This window comes from Arvicola amphibius, chromosome 7 (assembly GCF_903992535.2).
Source record: "Arvicola amphibius chromosome 7, mArvAmp1.2, whole genome shotgun sequence".
NCBI classification, from domain to species: Eukaryota; Metazoa; Chordata; class Mammalia; order Rodentia; family Cricetidae; genus Arvicola; species Arvicola amphibius.
The window spans coordinates 108287967-108302277 of NC_052053.1; the positions used below are offsets into that span (position 1 = coordinate 108287967).

The 14311-nt window shown below is 41.5% G+C and overlaps 1 protein-coding gene across 1 annotated transcript in view; it reads right to left on the reverse strand.

Annotated features, from left to right (window-relative positions):
* Atl1 (atlastin GTPase 1) overlaps positions 1–14311 on the reverse strand; it is a 61504-nt gene that overhangs the window by 13771 nt on the left and 33422 nt on the right. The window contains exons 4-8 of the mRNA XM_038337123.1: positions 13625–13729; positions 11433–11483; positions 9244–9300; positions 1957–2049; positions 641–779 (exon numbers count right to left, since the gene is read on the reverse strand). Of these exons, the coding sequence (XP_038193051.1) occupies positions 641–779; positions 1957–2049; positions 9244–9300; positions 11433–11483; positions 13625–13729 (445 nt within the window). The remainder of the gene's footprint in view (positions 1–640; positions 780–1956; positions 2050–9243; positions 9301–11432; positions 11484–13624; positions 13730–14311) is intronic.

Below are 14311 nucleotides of genomic sequence, written 5' to 3' on the forward strand. Positions count from 1 at the left end.
GCTCACAAGTAAGAAGTCAAAACTGCCCTGAACTACCTCAGATTAACCACACAGCAAATGCTACAGACAGCTTTCCTGCTCTCGGGAACATGAGCCTCTGAAGACCCCGCCCCCACCGCGTCTCCTTTCAAGCAGGGATCAGCCTCGTAGTGCAGATCACATGCTGAAAAGCAGCGTTTTTATTCTGTTTAGAGAAACTTGTCCTTCTCTGGAGAGGACTTTATTCTTTAGTGAAATTTTTATAATTTGTTAAATTCTTCCATAGTTAAAAAGCCTGGATTCAGTATTGAATGCAGTGTTTGCTTTCAGTCTCTAAATATGTATTTCAACAAATGCAATATTCCAAAAACATAGACATTTTTCTATTTGAATCACTGTAAATAAATGAAACTAAGCACACAGAAGCAGTTTCCAGAGCGCAGAGGTGAGAGGGTCAGGGCTGTGGCCTGTTGCTGGTAGATGCAGGCTCTCACAGCTGACTCAAGGGAAACTCCAGCACCAAGCCCGCTCCCCAGTCCTCTCGCCAGGACTGTGTCATCTGCCTCACATTAGTGTAGGAGCTAAGCCAGCACCACAAGTACGCAGAGCTGACTCCAGGGCGATAAGGGACGCAAACAAACTCATTAAAAGGCAGACAAACCTTTTAGTTTTCCATCAAAGTTTGGGTTCGTAGCTACCTTTAAGCCAGGATGAGGTAGGAGGAAACAGGAGATGTTGGTGAAGCAGGAATGGATGTGCTTTCTGACATTCTGTAGTTCTTCATGCTGGTTCCCCGAGACCTGTGGAAAGTCATTCTGAAGCTGAACGTCCTTGAGACATAAACTGCACTGAGGATTTGCTTTGCCTGTCTGCTTCCATGATGAGAAAATGGCACAGTGTCCATATAGCCATAGCTAAGTGTAGCAAGTGTGTGCAATCGGCACACTTTACATAGCTAAGTGTAGCAAGTGTGTGCAATCGGCACACTTTACATAGCTAAGTGTAGCAAGTGTGCAATCGGCACACTTTACATAGCTAAGTGTAGCAAGTGTGTGCAATTGGCACACTTTACATAGCTAAGTGTAGCAAGTGTGTGCAATTGGCACACTTTACAAGCCTGTCTTCCTACAAAACAATGTAACAGCAATGTCTAATCTCTGGGACAAATTTCTCTCACAGTTGGCTTTCTGTTGCTGCACTAAACACCATGACCAAAAGCAGCTGGGGAAGAAAAGGTTTGTTTCCACTTCACTTTCTATTCCGTCACCAAGAGAAGTCGGGCCAGCATCCCAGGGCAGGAATCTGGAGGCAGGGTCTGAGGCAGAGGCCAGGGAGGAGTGCTGCTGGCTCGCTGGCTCGCTTGCTCCTAGTGACTTAGTCACTTATACAACCCAGAGCCACCTGCCTGGGTGGGGGGCACCACCCACAGAAGGCTGGACCCTCCCACACACTTGGCTACAGGCCAATCTGATTTTCTCAATGGAAATTCTCTCTTCCCACTGACCCTAGCTTGTATGAAGTTGATAGTAACAAACAAGTAACCAGCTCCATCCTTGAATCCTAAAATGGCATTTGAATAGCTAGGCATTTCAGACAAACCTAAATAACCCGTCCCTTTTAGACATGTGTTTAACAGTTTGTAGGAAGGACACAATGAGATAATTATTTAACCTGCCAGTAAAGCGTGAATCTAGACATTTACACTGCTTTGCATCTTCAAGGTAAAAGTTTTTCCTGGAAGAACAAGCACCAAAGAAGTATCTACCAAATCATCTACCAAAGAAGCATCTGTATCAAATTCACAGACAATAACTTAAAAGTACAAATCTATCTATAGTTTATTACAAATCCATCTTGAGTTGTTTATTAGAGAAACTGCGAGGGGCAAGTGAAATTGTGGCTCCTGAGTGAAGTAATTCAACAGAAATACTCGAGCTTATTCTGGAGATAGGGCAAGCACCTAAATAGTTAACCAACCTTGAGTCGTTTTTCCAAGAACTTGGCGCCACCATCGGCTCCATATGAAAATTCGTACGGGAAACTCCAGTCTCGAACGAGAAATATCAGACTCTGGAAAGTAGCAAGAAGGATGGATAAGAGTACTTGGAGGTTACAGTCCTCGGCTTTTTCCTGGAGCCAGTCATATTACTGCATCTTAACCGTGTTCCTTTTGTAGAACTAAAAGCAAATATCAAGTCTTAGAAAGTTTCTCAGCAGTCTGCAATGAGCTCATCATGTTTCCACAATGTGGGAACAGCAAGCTGCCTGCTCACTCCAGGATGAATGCATGCCACTGAGATGGGGTGGGGGGGCAGGCATACAGTCATGACCAAACATTAAACTGTCTGAATGGAGCCATAATTGGATTTCATATGGTGTGTTTCTCTCTCTCTCCCTCTCCCTCTCTCTCTCTCTCTGGTTATGGCAGAATATATGCATTAGATACCAGAGCAGCTTTAAAGAGAGTAAAACATTGGAGTCTAGGCTACATAGACCAGGCTGGTGTTGAACTCACTGTGAAGACTAGGCCATCAATGAGATCACAGTAATCCTCCTGGCAAGCATCTCTATCAGCTTTAAATTTTGTTTTCTTTTTAAAATTTTAATGATTTATATTTCATGTGCAATGGTGTTTTGCCTGCATAAATATCTGTATAAGGGTGTCAGATCCCCTAGAACCAAAGCTACAGACAGTTGTTAGCTAAATTGAACCCAGAGCCTCTGGAAGAGCAGCCTGTGCTCTTAACCACTGAACCATCTCTCCAATTCCTTTTTTAAGGTTTCCTTTTTAAACTTCTTGTGTCTATGTGTATGTGCGTAGAGGTCAGAGGACAACCAGTGACAGCTGTTTTTTTTCTTCCTACCATGTGGGTTCCAGGGATTATACTCAGTTGATAGCCTTAGTAGCAAGCACCTCTACTCTTGAGCCATCTCTCCATCCCTACACCAGCTTTTTCCTAAATTTAATTATTTTAATATTTTTATAGAAATGATAGTATGCATTTTCTTATCATAAAATTTCAAAATCCAGAGAAGAAAAATTAAAATACATTCCAAATTTCAAAAGCAACTACAGCTAACACTTAGTGAAGTTTATACACAAGGAGTAGGACAAGGGAAAAAGAAAGGCAATTTTATATAAAAATCATGAGAGTATCAATGTCAAAACCAAAGCGAAAAGTGTTACATTAAAATATAATTGAAATTAAATGTCTAGGAAACTTAGGATGGCATTTAAGATAGTGATGTGTTTCAAGGAATTAATTTTTCGCTACCAGTTCACAAATTCTCTGTTCACTTTAAAATCTTCTATGTTGGAATATATTCTACATACAGAAAAACACATGTAATGGCAAGGCTTAACATACTGTCAGAAACTGAGCATACCATGTAACTAGCCCCTACATGGAAAAACAATATCTATCATCTCTGAAGCCCCCACTCCTGCTTTCTTCTCTACCTCTGCCTGGAGCAGCACTATTGTGACTTGAGAAATAACAGGTTAGTTGCATGTTTTCATTCAACGCTATCTGTGAAATTCGCCATTCTGCAGCATGACTGTTTCCCATTCAGAGTCATCACGGCACAACATTATGTTAGGGTCATGCTTGACCCTTAGCTTCTTGCTATGAGGAAATTCGACTTCTCGGGCTTCCTCTTATCTTTCCTTCCATCTCCTATTTATTTTTCAATAACTTTGAAATAACAATCCAAGAAGTTTTAGCATAAATTGTCAAAATACATAGACACTGGCAGCTCTGTCAAATGCACGTAGAAATCATAAGGCAATTCTGTGGGTTCAGTTGCCTGTGCCCCCAGGTGTTTCTGTACTTCCCTTTCCCCGTGGTAATACTTTAAATACCAGAACTTGATGAAGTTCTTATATTGTAAATAATGAGATCCAATTCCAACACAATTAAGTTAAAAAGCATAGACCGTCTTACTGATTCTGTAACTGGCAAGATCAGAGCCTTTTCTCCTAATTACTCCCTCCACGTGATCAGGATGACCACTGAGATTCTGAAGATCCCATAAGATTGACACAGCTGTGCACTTCAGTTTTTAATGACAGTTCACTAGCATAGTTCCAGGGTGGTGTAGGAGTTCCTTCTGTTTGTGTGTTGCTTTCATTGGTTAAATGAATAAAGGAACTGCTTTGGGCCTGATAGGGTCCAACTTAGGTAGGTGGAGAAGACAGAACTGAATGCTGGGAAGAAGGGCAGAGAGAGCAGCCATGGAGCCACCAGGTCAGACATGCTGAATCTTTCCCGGTAAGCCATGACCTCGTGGTGATATACAGATTAATAGAAATGGGTTAAATCAAGATGTGAGAGTTAGCCAATAAGAGGCTAGAGATAATGGGTGAAGCAGTGATTTAATTAATATAGTTTTTGTGTGCTGTAAGCTAGCCGGGCAGCAGGGACAAACAAAGGGCCACCCTCCTTGTGCAGCACCAGGGTGATGTGGGATGTCCTTCTCTATATATGCTGCTTTTATTGGTTAATGAATAAATCTGCTTTGGCCTATGGTAGGGCAAAATATAGCTAGGTGGTAAATTCGAACAGATTTATGGAGAGAGTAGATGGAGTTAGAGAGACGCCATGTAGCTGACGAAAGAGACAAATGCTGGATCCTTACCAGTAAGCCACAGCTTCGTGCCAATGCATAGAATAGAAATGGTTTAATTCAAGATGTAAGAGCTAGCTAAAAATAGCCTGAGTTATTGGCTGAACAGTGTTGCAATCAATATAGTTTCTGTGTGATTATTAGGGTCTGGGCGGCCAGGAAATGTACGAGCAGTCTCCGCCTACACCGGGGACTCATCTATCTGTGGTCGAATGCCCAGTCCTGAAACTACCACTGTGTTCAGAGGGATGAGGGGGTCTGAATGGACTTCTCTCTGTAAGGGGTAAGTGGCACCCCTGCACCTGAACCAGTGAGACCAGATTACCCATTGAATGGAGTTCGACTAATACCTAGAAGTGGAGACTGGGGACCAGACAGAAAAGCACAGATCTCTATCGCTGTACTAAAGTGCTTTGCCTTATCATAGACTGCAAGCCTCTCGAAGAAAAGACTGAATCCCTTGCTTGCTCGTTATTAGAATAAGCACAGTGCAGGCTCCATGCCCAGGTTTTCACCAGTCAAACCGCCATATTGTGGTGCTGGGGTTGGCCCCAAGCCTCACATTCAGCAGGTCGCCAGCAATCTTTACAGGAGAGCTAGGGTTACTTCACTTTCTGACTGTTCTCATTTTTGAGAAGGTCTTGTGCTCATTTTATAGCTGTTGGACAAATTAGCTAGAAATAAAATTCTTAGAGTGACCCTGTTTATTGAATGGTACTATGGCAAATTCTATGGAATTATTTATCTTTGAATACAGTTTATAATCTTATGGAGATCTCTGTGTGATTTTCTTTGGGGCTAAATGGCTGGGGAACTGGGCAGGACAGAAACCCCAACAAGCAGAGGGCCCATCATGTTACAACTACAAAGCCAGCTCCAAATTCACCGATTCACCCAGACAGAGTCAAGCACTTCTCCAGTTTCTTTGAGTTGAACACTGTAACATCAACATTACTAATGTTGGATGAAACTGACCTGCTCATTATTCCTAGGTCTTTTCAGTGGGCAAAGCTAGTACTTGTGTGAGTGCATGTCTGCATGTGTGTGTATGTGATAGAGTATTGCCTTAATTCATGCTGGTGTATGCATTTAAAATGTGTTTAAAACACTCAGATGGATTAAACTGGTTAGACAGATGATAGGCCTATGCGATTTTATCCTACAAATGGCCTTTTTATTTGAATAATAAAAATTATTATTATGCATATCCAGTATAAAATATGAGAAATTAATACTCTGAATAATCTCTGAAGGAGAAACTGATTTAGAATCAGGGGCTAATAAATATCTGAACTAGTCTTCAGTGTGTCTAATCAATCAGTTTCAGTTTTTGCTTCAGTTTCAGGCAGGGAAAAGTTCTAGAAGTTACTTTGAGACTATAAACAACTGCTTGCTTCAGTCAACAGCCAGGAAAAGACAACCGACCAGTAAGACTCATACTTTGAGAAAAGCAAACTGATGAACTTGTTTTGTGGGTTACAGAGGCAAGAGTGGGCAGTGCTGGTCTCACAGCGTGTCTTCTGCTGAAGCATGCTGTGTGTTCAAGGGTGCAGGCAGGCTGACTCCAGCCACAGCTCCCTGCGCACATCTCCCTCTGCCTGACTGATGTGAGGGAAGTAGATACTCTGGCTAAAAAATATAAACCACAGAGCTTCTGCCCTAAGACCTGTGAGTTAACTAATGAGCTGGGATATGACTATTAAAATACCAGGTCATAAGTTATAGTTAACAAGTGCTGGGGATAGGAGCAAGAGGAGTAGGTGGTACCTACGTCTATGCTTTGAGTCTGTGGCCTGGGGAGAGCCCAGCTCTGCACTGTTATCCATGCATGCAGGATTAAGTTTCTAAACTACTCTTTGGCCATTTCCTCACTGGACAAAAAAGAGAGACATTGAGAAGTAATAATACTAGCACAGTGAGAATTAATCTGAATAATGAATGAAGCATGCAAAAGCACAGTGCCTGAACTAAAACAAGCACTGGCTCAGCCGTTGCCTTCGTCCAGTAATTGCATTCCACAACCTAAATGTGGAAACCAAGAGAGGGAACCTCGACCCAATTCTGGGTTGCCAGATAAGTAATTCTAATTTATGAAGCTCTTGGATAACCTAAGTTGGTGTCTGAACAGAACCTAAGTAGGGTAGGCAGCTTTCCCAGGTATCTGTCCTCCTTGGCCCCACCACATATTAATTTCCACCTCTTGCAGGAAGATGGTAACCTCTGTTTCTCAGCGAGGTCAGGTATTTCTCTGACATTATTCGGCAGTTCCAATTATCACAGATTTTTGCCCAAGAATGTTTCAAAGTGGCTTGAATCACTACCAAGGAATTTTGCCAGGAAACATCTTAAATCAGGGGAATAGAGTGACCATGAACATAATTAAGTCAACCAGAGTCAAATAATTTCTAATTGTTTGCACAGAGGCCTGATATGAATGAGAAATTATGACAATTTCTAATTGCTTGTGCCATGTATTTCCTTACTACACACACACACACACACACACACACACACACACACACACAAGCAACACTCACTTTCATTGAGAGCTCCCGGAACTGCTAAGACCACTAGACACCTCCACTCAGATGTGTGGACCCTCTACTTTTATCTCCCAGAGAGGATTAAGTTCTGTTCTGATGTCAAAGGCGCTGGTGGGATTTGAGTACATGAAGGAGAAGGTTAGTAAAGATGCTATGGGAGGGCCAGGAGGCAGCTCAGGGGAGAGCGCTTGCCTCATGTGTGCAAGGTCCTGGGTTTGATCTACATACTGCAAAAAAAGGGGAAAGAGAACTAGGAAAAAGAGTAGGAAAAAGGAACTGAGAAAACAAAGTACTAGTGCTGAGGAGAGGAGTGGTAAGAGACCAGATGCCGAAGGTCCTCAACTACAAGGTCAGAAAAGAAAGAGGCTTCTGAGAGGAAGCAAAGTTCTTCCACAGGTTTTTCCCCCCCAAGGATTTATGCCTCTAATGTTCCTATTACCAGAAAACACGCATATACTGACCACCTGTGTACAGACACGGCACTCCATCTCTCTGGTGCCTTCCCTGCTGCAGCTGCTGTCTGCCAGGGCACGCACAGTGGTTCACACAGACCTTTCTCATCTCATGCTCAAGCATGACCTGGACAGTACAGCTTCCTGTCGCAACACGGGGACTTCAAGTTAAGATAAGGTATGATGCGGAAAATATTTTTATTTCTTTCTTTATTTGTTTATTTTATTTATTTTTGTTTTTCTTTGTGCAACAATCCTAGTTGTCCTAGAATTTACTCTGTAGACCAGGCTGGCCTTGAACTCACAGAGTTCTGCCTGCCTCTACCTCGTGAGTGCTAGGATTAAAGGTGTGCACCATTGCACCTGGATTATGCTGAAACTATTTTACTCTGGGTGTTTATGAAGGACGCTAGCATGTATTGTCAAGGCCAGGATGTCATAAGCTCCAGCCCTTCTCTCTAGCCACACCACAACACCAGCCCTTCATCTACCTTGGTCACCAGCCCCAGAAAGGCTCAGACATCTGCAGGTCTACTTAGAGCGCTGGCCTAAAGAGACTGGGGTGTAGAAATACCATGACCACTAAAAAATTTGTTTATTGACAGCTATATGAGCTTTTATGAACTGACCTCCAAAACATCTGCCATACAGACATGTATCAATATCTAAAGCATTGACCCAATTGACTATGTTGATCAACTGGGGGATATTTTCTATTTCTTTGCAATCTATGTAATTAGAGGGTATAAAATGACTAAATAGTAAATTCCTGGGTTGTTATAGACAAGGAGAGCATTTAATGGTAGACCACAGGGCACTTTGAAGTCTATATTCCAGCTTAAGGGAGGATCTTTTCAGCTGTGATTCAATGATAACACTGCCACTGCCACATGGCAGAGTGAAATCTCCTCCACTCCCACCACCCAGTCTGATGGGTTACGGGCAACTAGCCCGCTGAGAGAACCAGAGCCACACTACGGGAAATGAGCCTTTCCTGGAGTCACAAGAAACTGATGGCTGCATTTACCAGAGAATATTAGAAAACTTCAGACTTGCTTAAAGTTGGATTTAGGATGAACTACAAATTACAACGGCACACACCTTTAATCCTAGCACTTAGGAGGCAGAGGCAGACAAATCTCCGTGAGTTCGAGGCCAGCCTGGTCTACAAGAGCTAGTTCCAGGACAGCCAGGACGGTTTTGGGTTCATGCTTGGCAAATGCATCAAGTGTCTTCTGTGACATTTTGAGGACTGAACTCAGAGAAGAAAAGCTGGTATCTCACAGGAGCCAGAGAATCTAAGACATGCTTTATCTCCCTACTTCTCTTCTTCATATCAAACAGCTTAGAATAGGAATGTAAAACGCCTTCTCCGCGTCCTTTGAGATGGGGTCTCTTAACTCACTGTGTAACTCTGGGTGGCCTGGAATGCCCAGTGTGCATCAGGCTGGCCGTGAACTCACGGAGACCCTCCTGGCTTAAAGTCTCTCTAGTGCTGGAATTAAAGACGTACCACCACACCTAGCCTAAAATGCTTCTTGGAAGAAATAAATCAAGGAAAGAAACATGACCCTGAAGAAAATCATAGTTATAGATTCCATAAAAATCCAGTAAGAATTTTCCATCATTCAACTTTCACCTACCTGAAAAGGCTTCAGGAATGTTTCTTCCATTGCTAGCCTTCCATACTCAGTGAAAAGCTGGGATGGGGAGGAAGAGAGAGATGGAGATTTGTTTACTTATTGGGATTCCCCCAGCTGTAACAGAATGCTTACATCATAATTACATAGTCATCTTCAGGAAACAAGCAATTATATAAAGCAGAGATACAGTAATTACATATCTAAAAATGAAGAATATGTTGCATTTTAAGAAGAAACTTCTATTTTAAGCTCATCCCTCTTTCTTTCCCATGTGTCTATGTTTTGTGTGCACCAGCACCTGAGCTCCAAGTGCTAAGCACTTGCTCTGAAGGCAACCCCAGCCTTAAACTCATGTCTGTGATATTTTAAAAAAAAACTGTATAATGGAGGCACATGTGAAATGATTGGCTTAGAGGGCCGTAATACAGCTAGGGTATAAGAGCTGTATCCTGGACAAATGTAAAGGTACAAAGATCTGAGTTACAAAATTAAGCATTTGGTTTTAAAAGCAGGGAGTTAAATGTATTGTCTTCCCTTGTTTTCCACTGCTTACATTAGGAACATGAAGCACAACTAGAATTTCTGTTTGAGTGAACCCCGACCTGTGGAGGTGACTGGCAAGGCTCCTGATATCATCCGGGCAGGTTAGATGTTTCCTCATGTGACACAGGACATGCTCAGTTCACACCCTGGGCTAACAAGACCTCTTGGAGTTGGGGAAGAATGGTAGCCTAGCACCCCCACTCCCCAGTCCTTTACAATAGCACCCCAGCCTCACACTGCCGGCCATGCAGGGCAGTGGAAACCAAGAAAGCAAAGGGTACTTACTAGATATTTTGTTCAAGTGATGAACTCAAAGTCTGGTTATGTCTAAAAGGCAAGGTCCAGGACACTACACTTACGAGACTTGTGTACTGACATAACTTGCATTTATAATCACTTCAGAGCAAGGTATTGTTGTTTACAGGAAAAAATTAAATGATCAAAATAAACTGTTAACTCGGCATCACTGCCAAAAGTTATTCCATTTGTAGACATGTATAAATAAGCCAGCATGCAATGGCACCATGTGGCTCATTAAGAAAGTAACTGACTGGATTATGACACTTGCCAAAGAAGAAGCTGCTTTTGTTAATAAAATATACCCAGCGATGATTTGATATATCACCTATTTGTCATAAATGATCAATGTGAGATACCAGAATGTGTCAGGTAACAACATTGGAAGTGAATGTCAAGTGATGTTTCCAATGCTGCATGTTACATTGCTTCATATCCTTCATATCCAAAGTTTCACATTTCACTGCATGGATCTCATACATGTTAGGTAAATTTTACGTAAACCATGTAGAAAGAGAGCTATCAGAGGGGTAAAAGCTTTGCTATCTGCTCAAGAATAACATGTGTGGAATCGGAAGAGAATGCTACTGCATACATAAGAAAAATCCCTAGAAAACATCTCTTTTATGTGAGACTGCTACCTCATGTGTGGAAGGAACATAGAACCCAGCCAACGGTTCTTACCCCTGTCCTACCATTAAGTAGCCAGAGCAGCCTGAGCAAGGCACTTAGCTTTCATCCCCACTTCCCTCATCTAAAAAACATGAAGGGGAGATTAGGTACCCTCATTGTCTCTTTCAGATCAGATCTTAAGTCTTCTCTATCAGTTCTGAACCACAAGGTCCACAAGAAGCCTGCCATATAACAGACACCATACCAACAATTATAAAGTCCTTGCTCTTAAGATTTTGACACTGCAATTTAGAGACTCTTCACACTAAAGATTCTTTGTTCACTTTGTTGTTGTTGTTGTTTTGTTCTTTGAGACACGGTTTCTCTGTGTAGCAGCCTTGGGTGTCCTAGAATGTGCTTTGTAGACCAGACTGGCCTCGAACTCAGAGATTCACCTGCCTCTGACTCCCAAATGCTGGGATTAGAAACATGCGCCGCCACCACCTGGCTCTTTGTTCACTTTGATTTGCCATATACTTTCATGTATTTTAGCACCGGGAGCAAGCAGGTTTAGAAACAACAGAATATGAAAACTGAATTAAAAAGAACATAACCATACAAGACCAGAAAAGAGACCTGGCAACAGGATGACCTTTATGTGGTCACGTGTCTAAAGTTCCCCCAAATTCTGGTCTGCATGTCCAAAAAACCATCAGATACATAAAACATGCTTTTACCTGGAGGTGCTGAAGATCGTCCTCCTGGACATTTTGGGATAAGTTGTATACCTTGATTTTGGGATAAGAAGTCAAGGAGAGAGGTAATCAGCATCACTGTTCTCTGTGTCAGCTGTCACACAATCACTCTCTCACACACATTTAACCCGACTCCCTGAACATGGCGGACAATGAGGGCTGCTGAGAAGCCAAGGACAATGACACTGGATTTTGATCCTACTACACATACTGGCTTTGGGGGGGCCTGGCCTGTTTGGATGCTCACCTTCCTGGACCTGGATGGAGGGGGGGAGGAACTTGGACTTCCCACAGGGCAGGGAACCCTGACTGCTCTCTGGACAGGAGATGGAGGGGAGATGGAGGGGAAGTGGAGGGGGGAGGCGGGGAGGAGGTGGAAATTTTTAATAATAAAAAAGACACAGTATTACTTATTTATATATTGAACAAAACAGTACACATAAATCTTTTAGATTATAAGTTTCTGAAATGTTAAACTCTCAGTAAACTTTATCATTATTGCAAAAAAAAGAGACTCCAAGAAAGAAGTAAAGAGAGCTTGATAGATAATAAACAATGATCACAAAAATGCTAGAAAAATATAGGAGTCACTTGCTGTGGAGTCCAAATACTATAATGACTTTATGGACCTACTTACTAAATCCCTCTTCAAAGCACACCAAATGAGTATTGATCAAACTACAATTATTTTATGGACCTATTTAATAATCCCTCTTCAAAGAAAGCACACTGAGCGAGTATTGATCTAAGCCTGAACATCCTCTGTGGAAAATGTGTGTGTGTTGGGGAGGGGTGGTTTTATAATGTAACACCTCAAGCCCTTTTTATTTTGGGAGACAATTTCATCATATTGCCCAAATTTGTAGTCCTTCTGCCTCAAGAAGCAGGGGTTACAAAAGTGGGCTGTTCTGCCCAACTAGAAAATCACAATTAACTCTTCATAATTTATTGATTTCTTTATTTCTACAGAAAGTCCCTCCACACGGAAGTTAGGTTCTGAGTGTCACGTTCACAGCTCTGTGCTCCCGTCTTGTTGCTCTTCCACGACGGTGTGGCCTTAAGTGTGACGCTATGTGGTTTCCTGATTTTCCTTGAGGTGATAAACATTAGTAACTTTACAGATAAAATTAAGGTCGCTTATATGTTTACATACTGACACAAACAGTAGCCTTCTTGTAGTTATTTAAACAACACAAATTTCTCAGGTATTAATTTAAAACAGTCATTACTTAACAGACTTTCTATGAAATGATTCAGTGTTTTCAGGTCACCTATAAACACTAAATAATGAATGTTAAGAGCAAAGTTAAATTGATTTTAACTGGTTTGTGCAAATCATCTTTCCTATTGACTTTAAATGAAATAGATATTGAGTTGATACTTTGAAGACTGACTGAAGCAGACTTCTGTATTACAAGAATAACCTGTGTTTTTATGGATCGCTTTCTTGTGCCAATCTTTAAAAAAAATTCTTTAGGTTTATTTTTTACTTTATGTGTAAGAACATTTTGTTTGCATGCATGTGTGTACAGTACATGTGTGTCAGGTGCCTGCAGAAGCCATAAGAGAGTCAGATTCCCTGGAACTACAATTATGGATGGCTGTGAGCCATCACCTGGGTGCTGGGAACTGAACCCAGGTCCTCTGCAAGAGCAACAAGGGCTCTTAACCTCTGAGCCATCTCTTCAGCCCTAAGAAGTAGATTTTTTTAAAGCATCAATCATGGATTATAACTATAACTTTTATTTTAAATTCATTTATTTAAAAACTCAGTTCACCCTCCCTCTTCCTTTGTACCTGTCTTGGCGATGCTGACCACATAGATTGTCTGTCTGTCTGCTCACTAGCTCCATTACTCCATCTGCATATGATCACAGCCTGGACTGGCTCACTATAAAATTTAATACATTTTAACACACTGTAAGCTTTAACAGAAAAAGTGACAATAATAAAGCTATTTTGGACTACAGCAGCCAACTTAGAAACTGATCAGTAACTACAGTAACAGTAACTATTCATGGGGTGTTAACTGAGCAACATGTATGATTTGCCATGCTCTTCATACGAAGAGCATGTATTATGTATGTATGTATGTATGTATGTATGTATGTATAGGCACTATTCATGAATTTTAGTTAAGAAACATCCACAAATAGATTTGTTTTACTCCATACCTGTATTGAGCTGATCATTGTGCTAAGGGCAAACACTGTGGCCGAGTCTCTCAAAGTAGACTGACTGTCAAAGGTTCCCTGAGTATCCATCAGTAACACTGCAACCTACAGGCGAACAGAGTACATTACTGATACTGTACACAACATCCAGGGTGGAGGGCTACTATGACATTAACACCAGAAGAACTAAAGGAATCTATTATCAATGAATACTTAACTTCTTACACCTGCTATGAATGTCACAGAAAAAATTAATAGCTGCTGGGTGCAGTTATTTTTAATTTTTTCTGATAACCTAGAATAAAAACATAGCATTGAGATAATGTAAAAGTATCAGCTTGCTATCTGCTATTCTGTATCCATTATTTTTATTTATTTTTGGTTTTTCGAGACAGGGTTTCTCTGTAGCTTTGGAGCCTGTCCTGGAACTCGCTTTGTAGACCAGGCTGGCCTCGAACTCACAGAGATCCGCCTGCCTCTGCCTCCCAAGTGCTAGGATTAAAGGTGTGCCCACCACCACTCTACCCATTATGGCTTTTGTCTCCTGGGATCACTGAATAGTTTGACAGGGATCATTCAATTAGACACTATTTTGGCCCTGTAGCATTATGTTAAATGGACCAAAGTTTTCAAAAAAACATTTTCAAGGTTACTATTGAAATTAAAAACCTAATTTTACTTAAAATG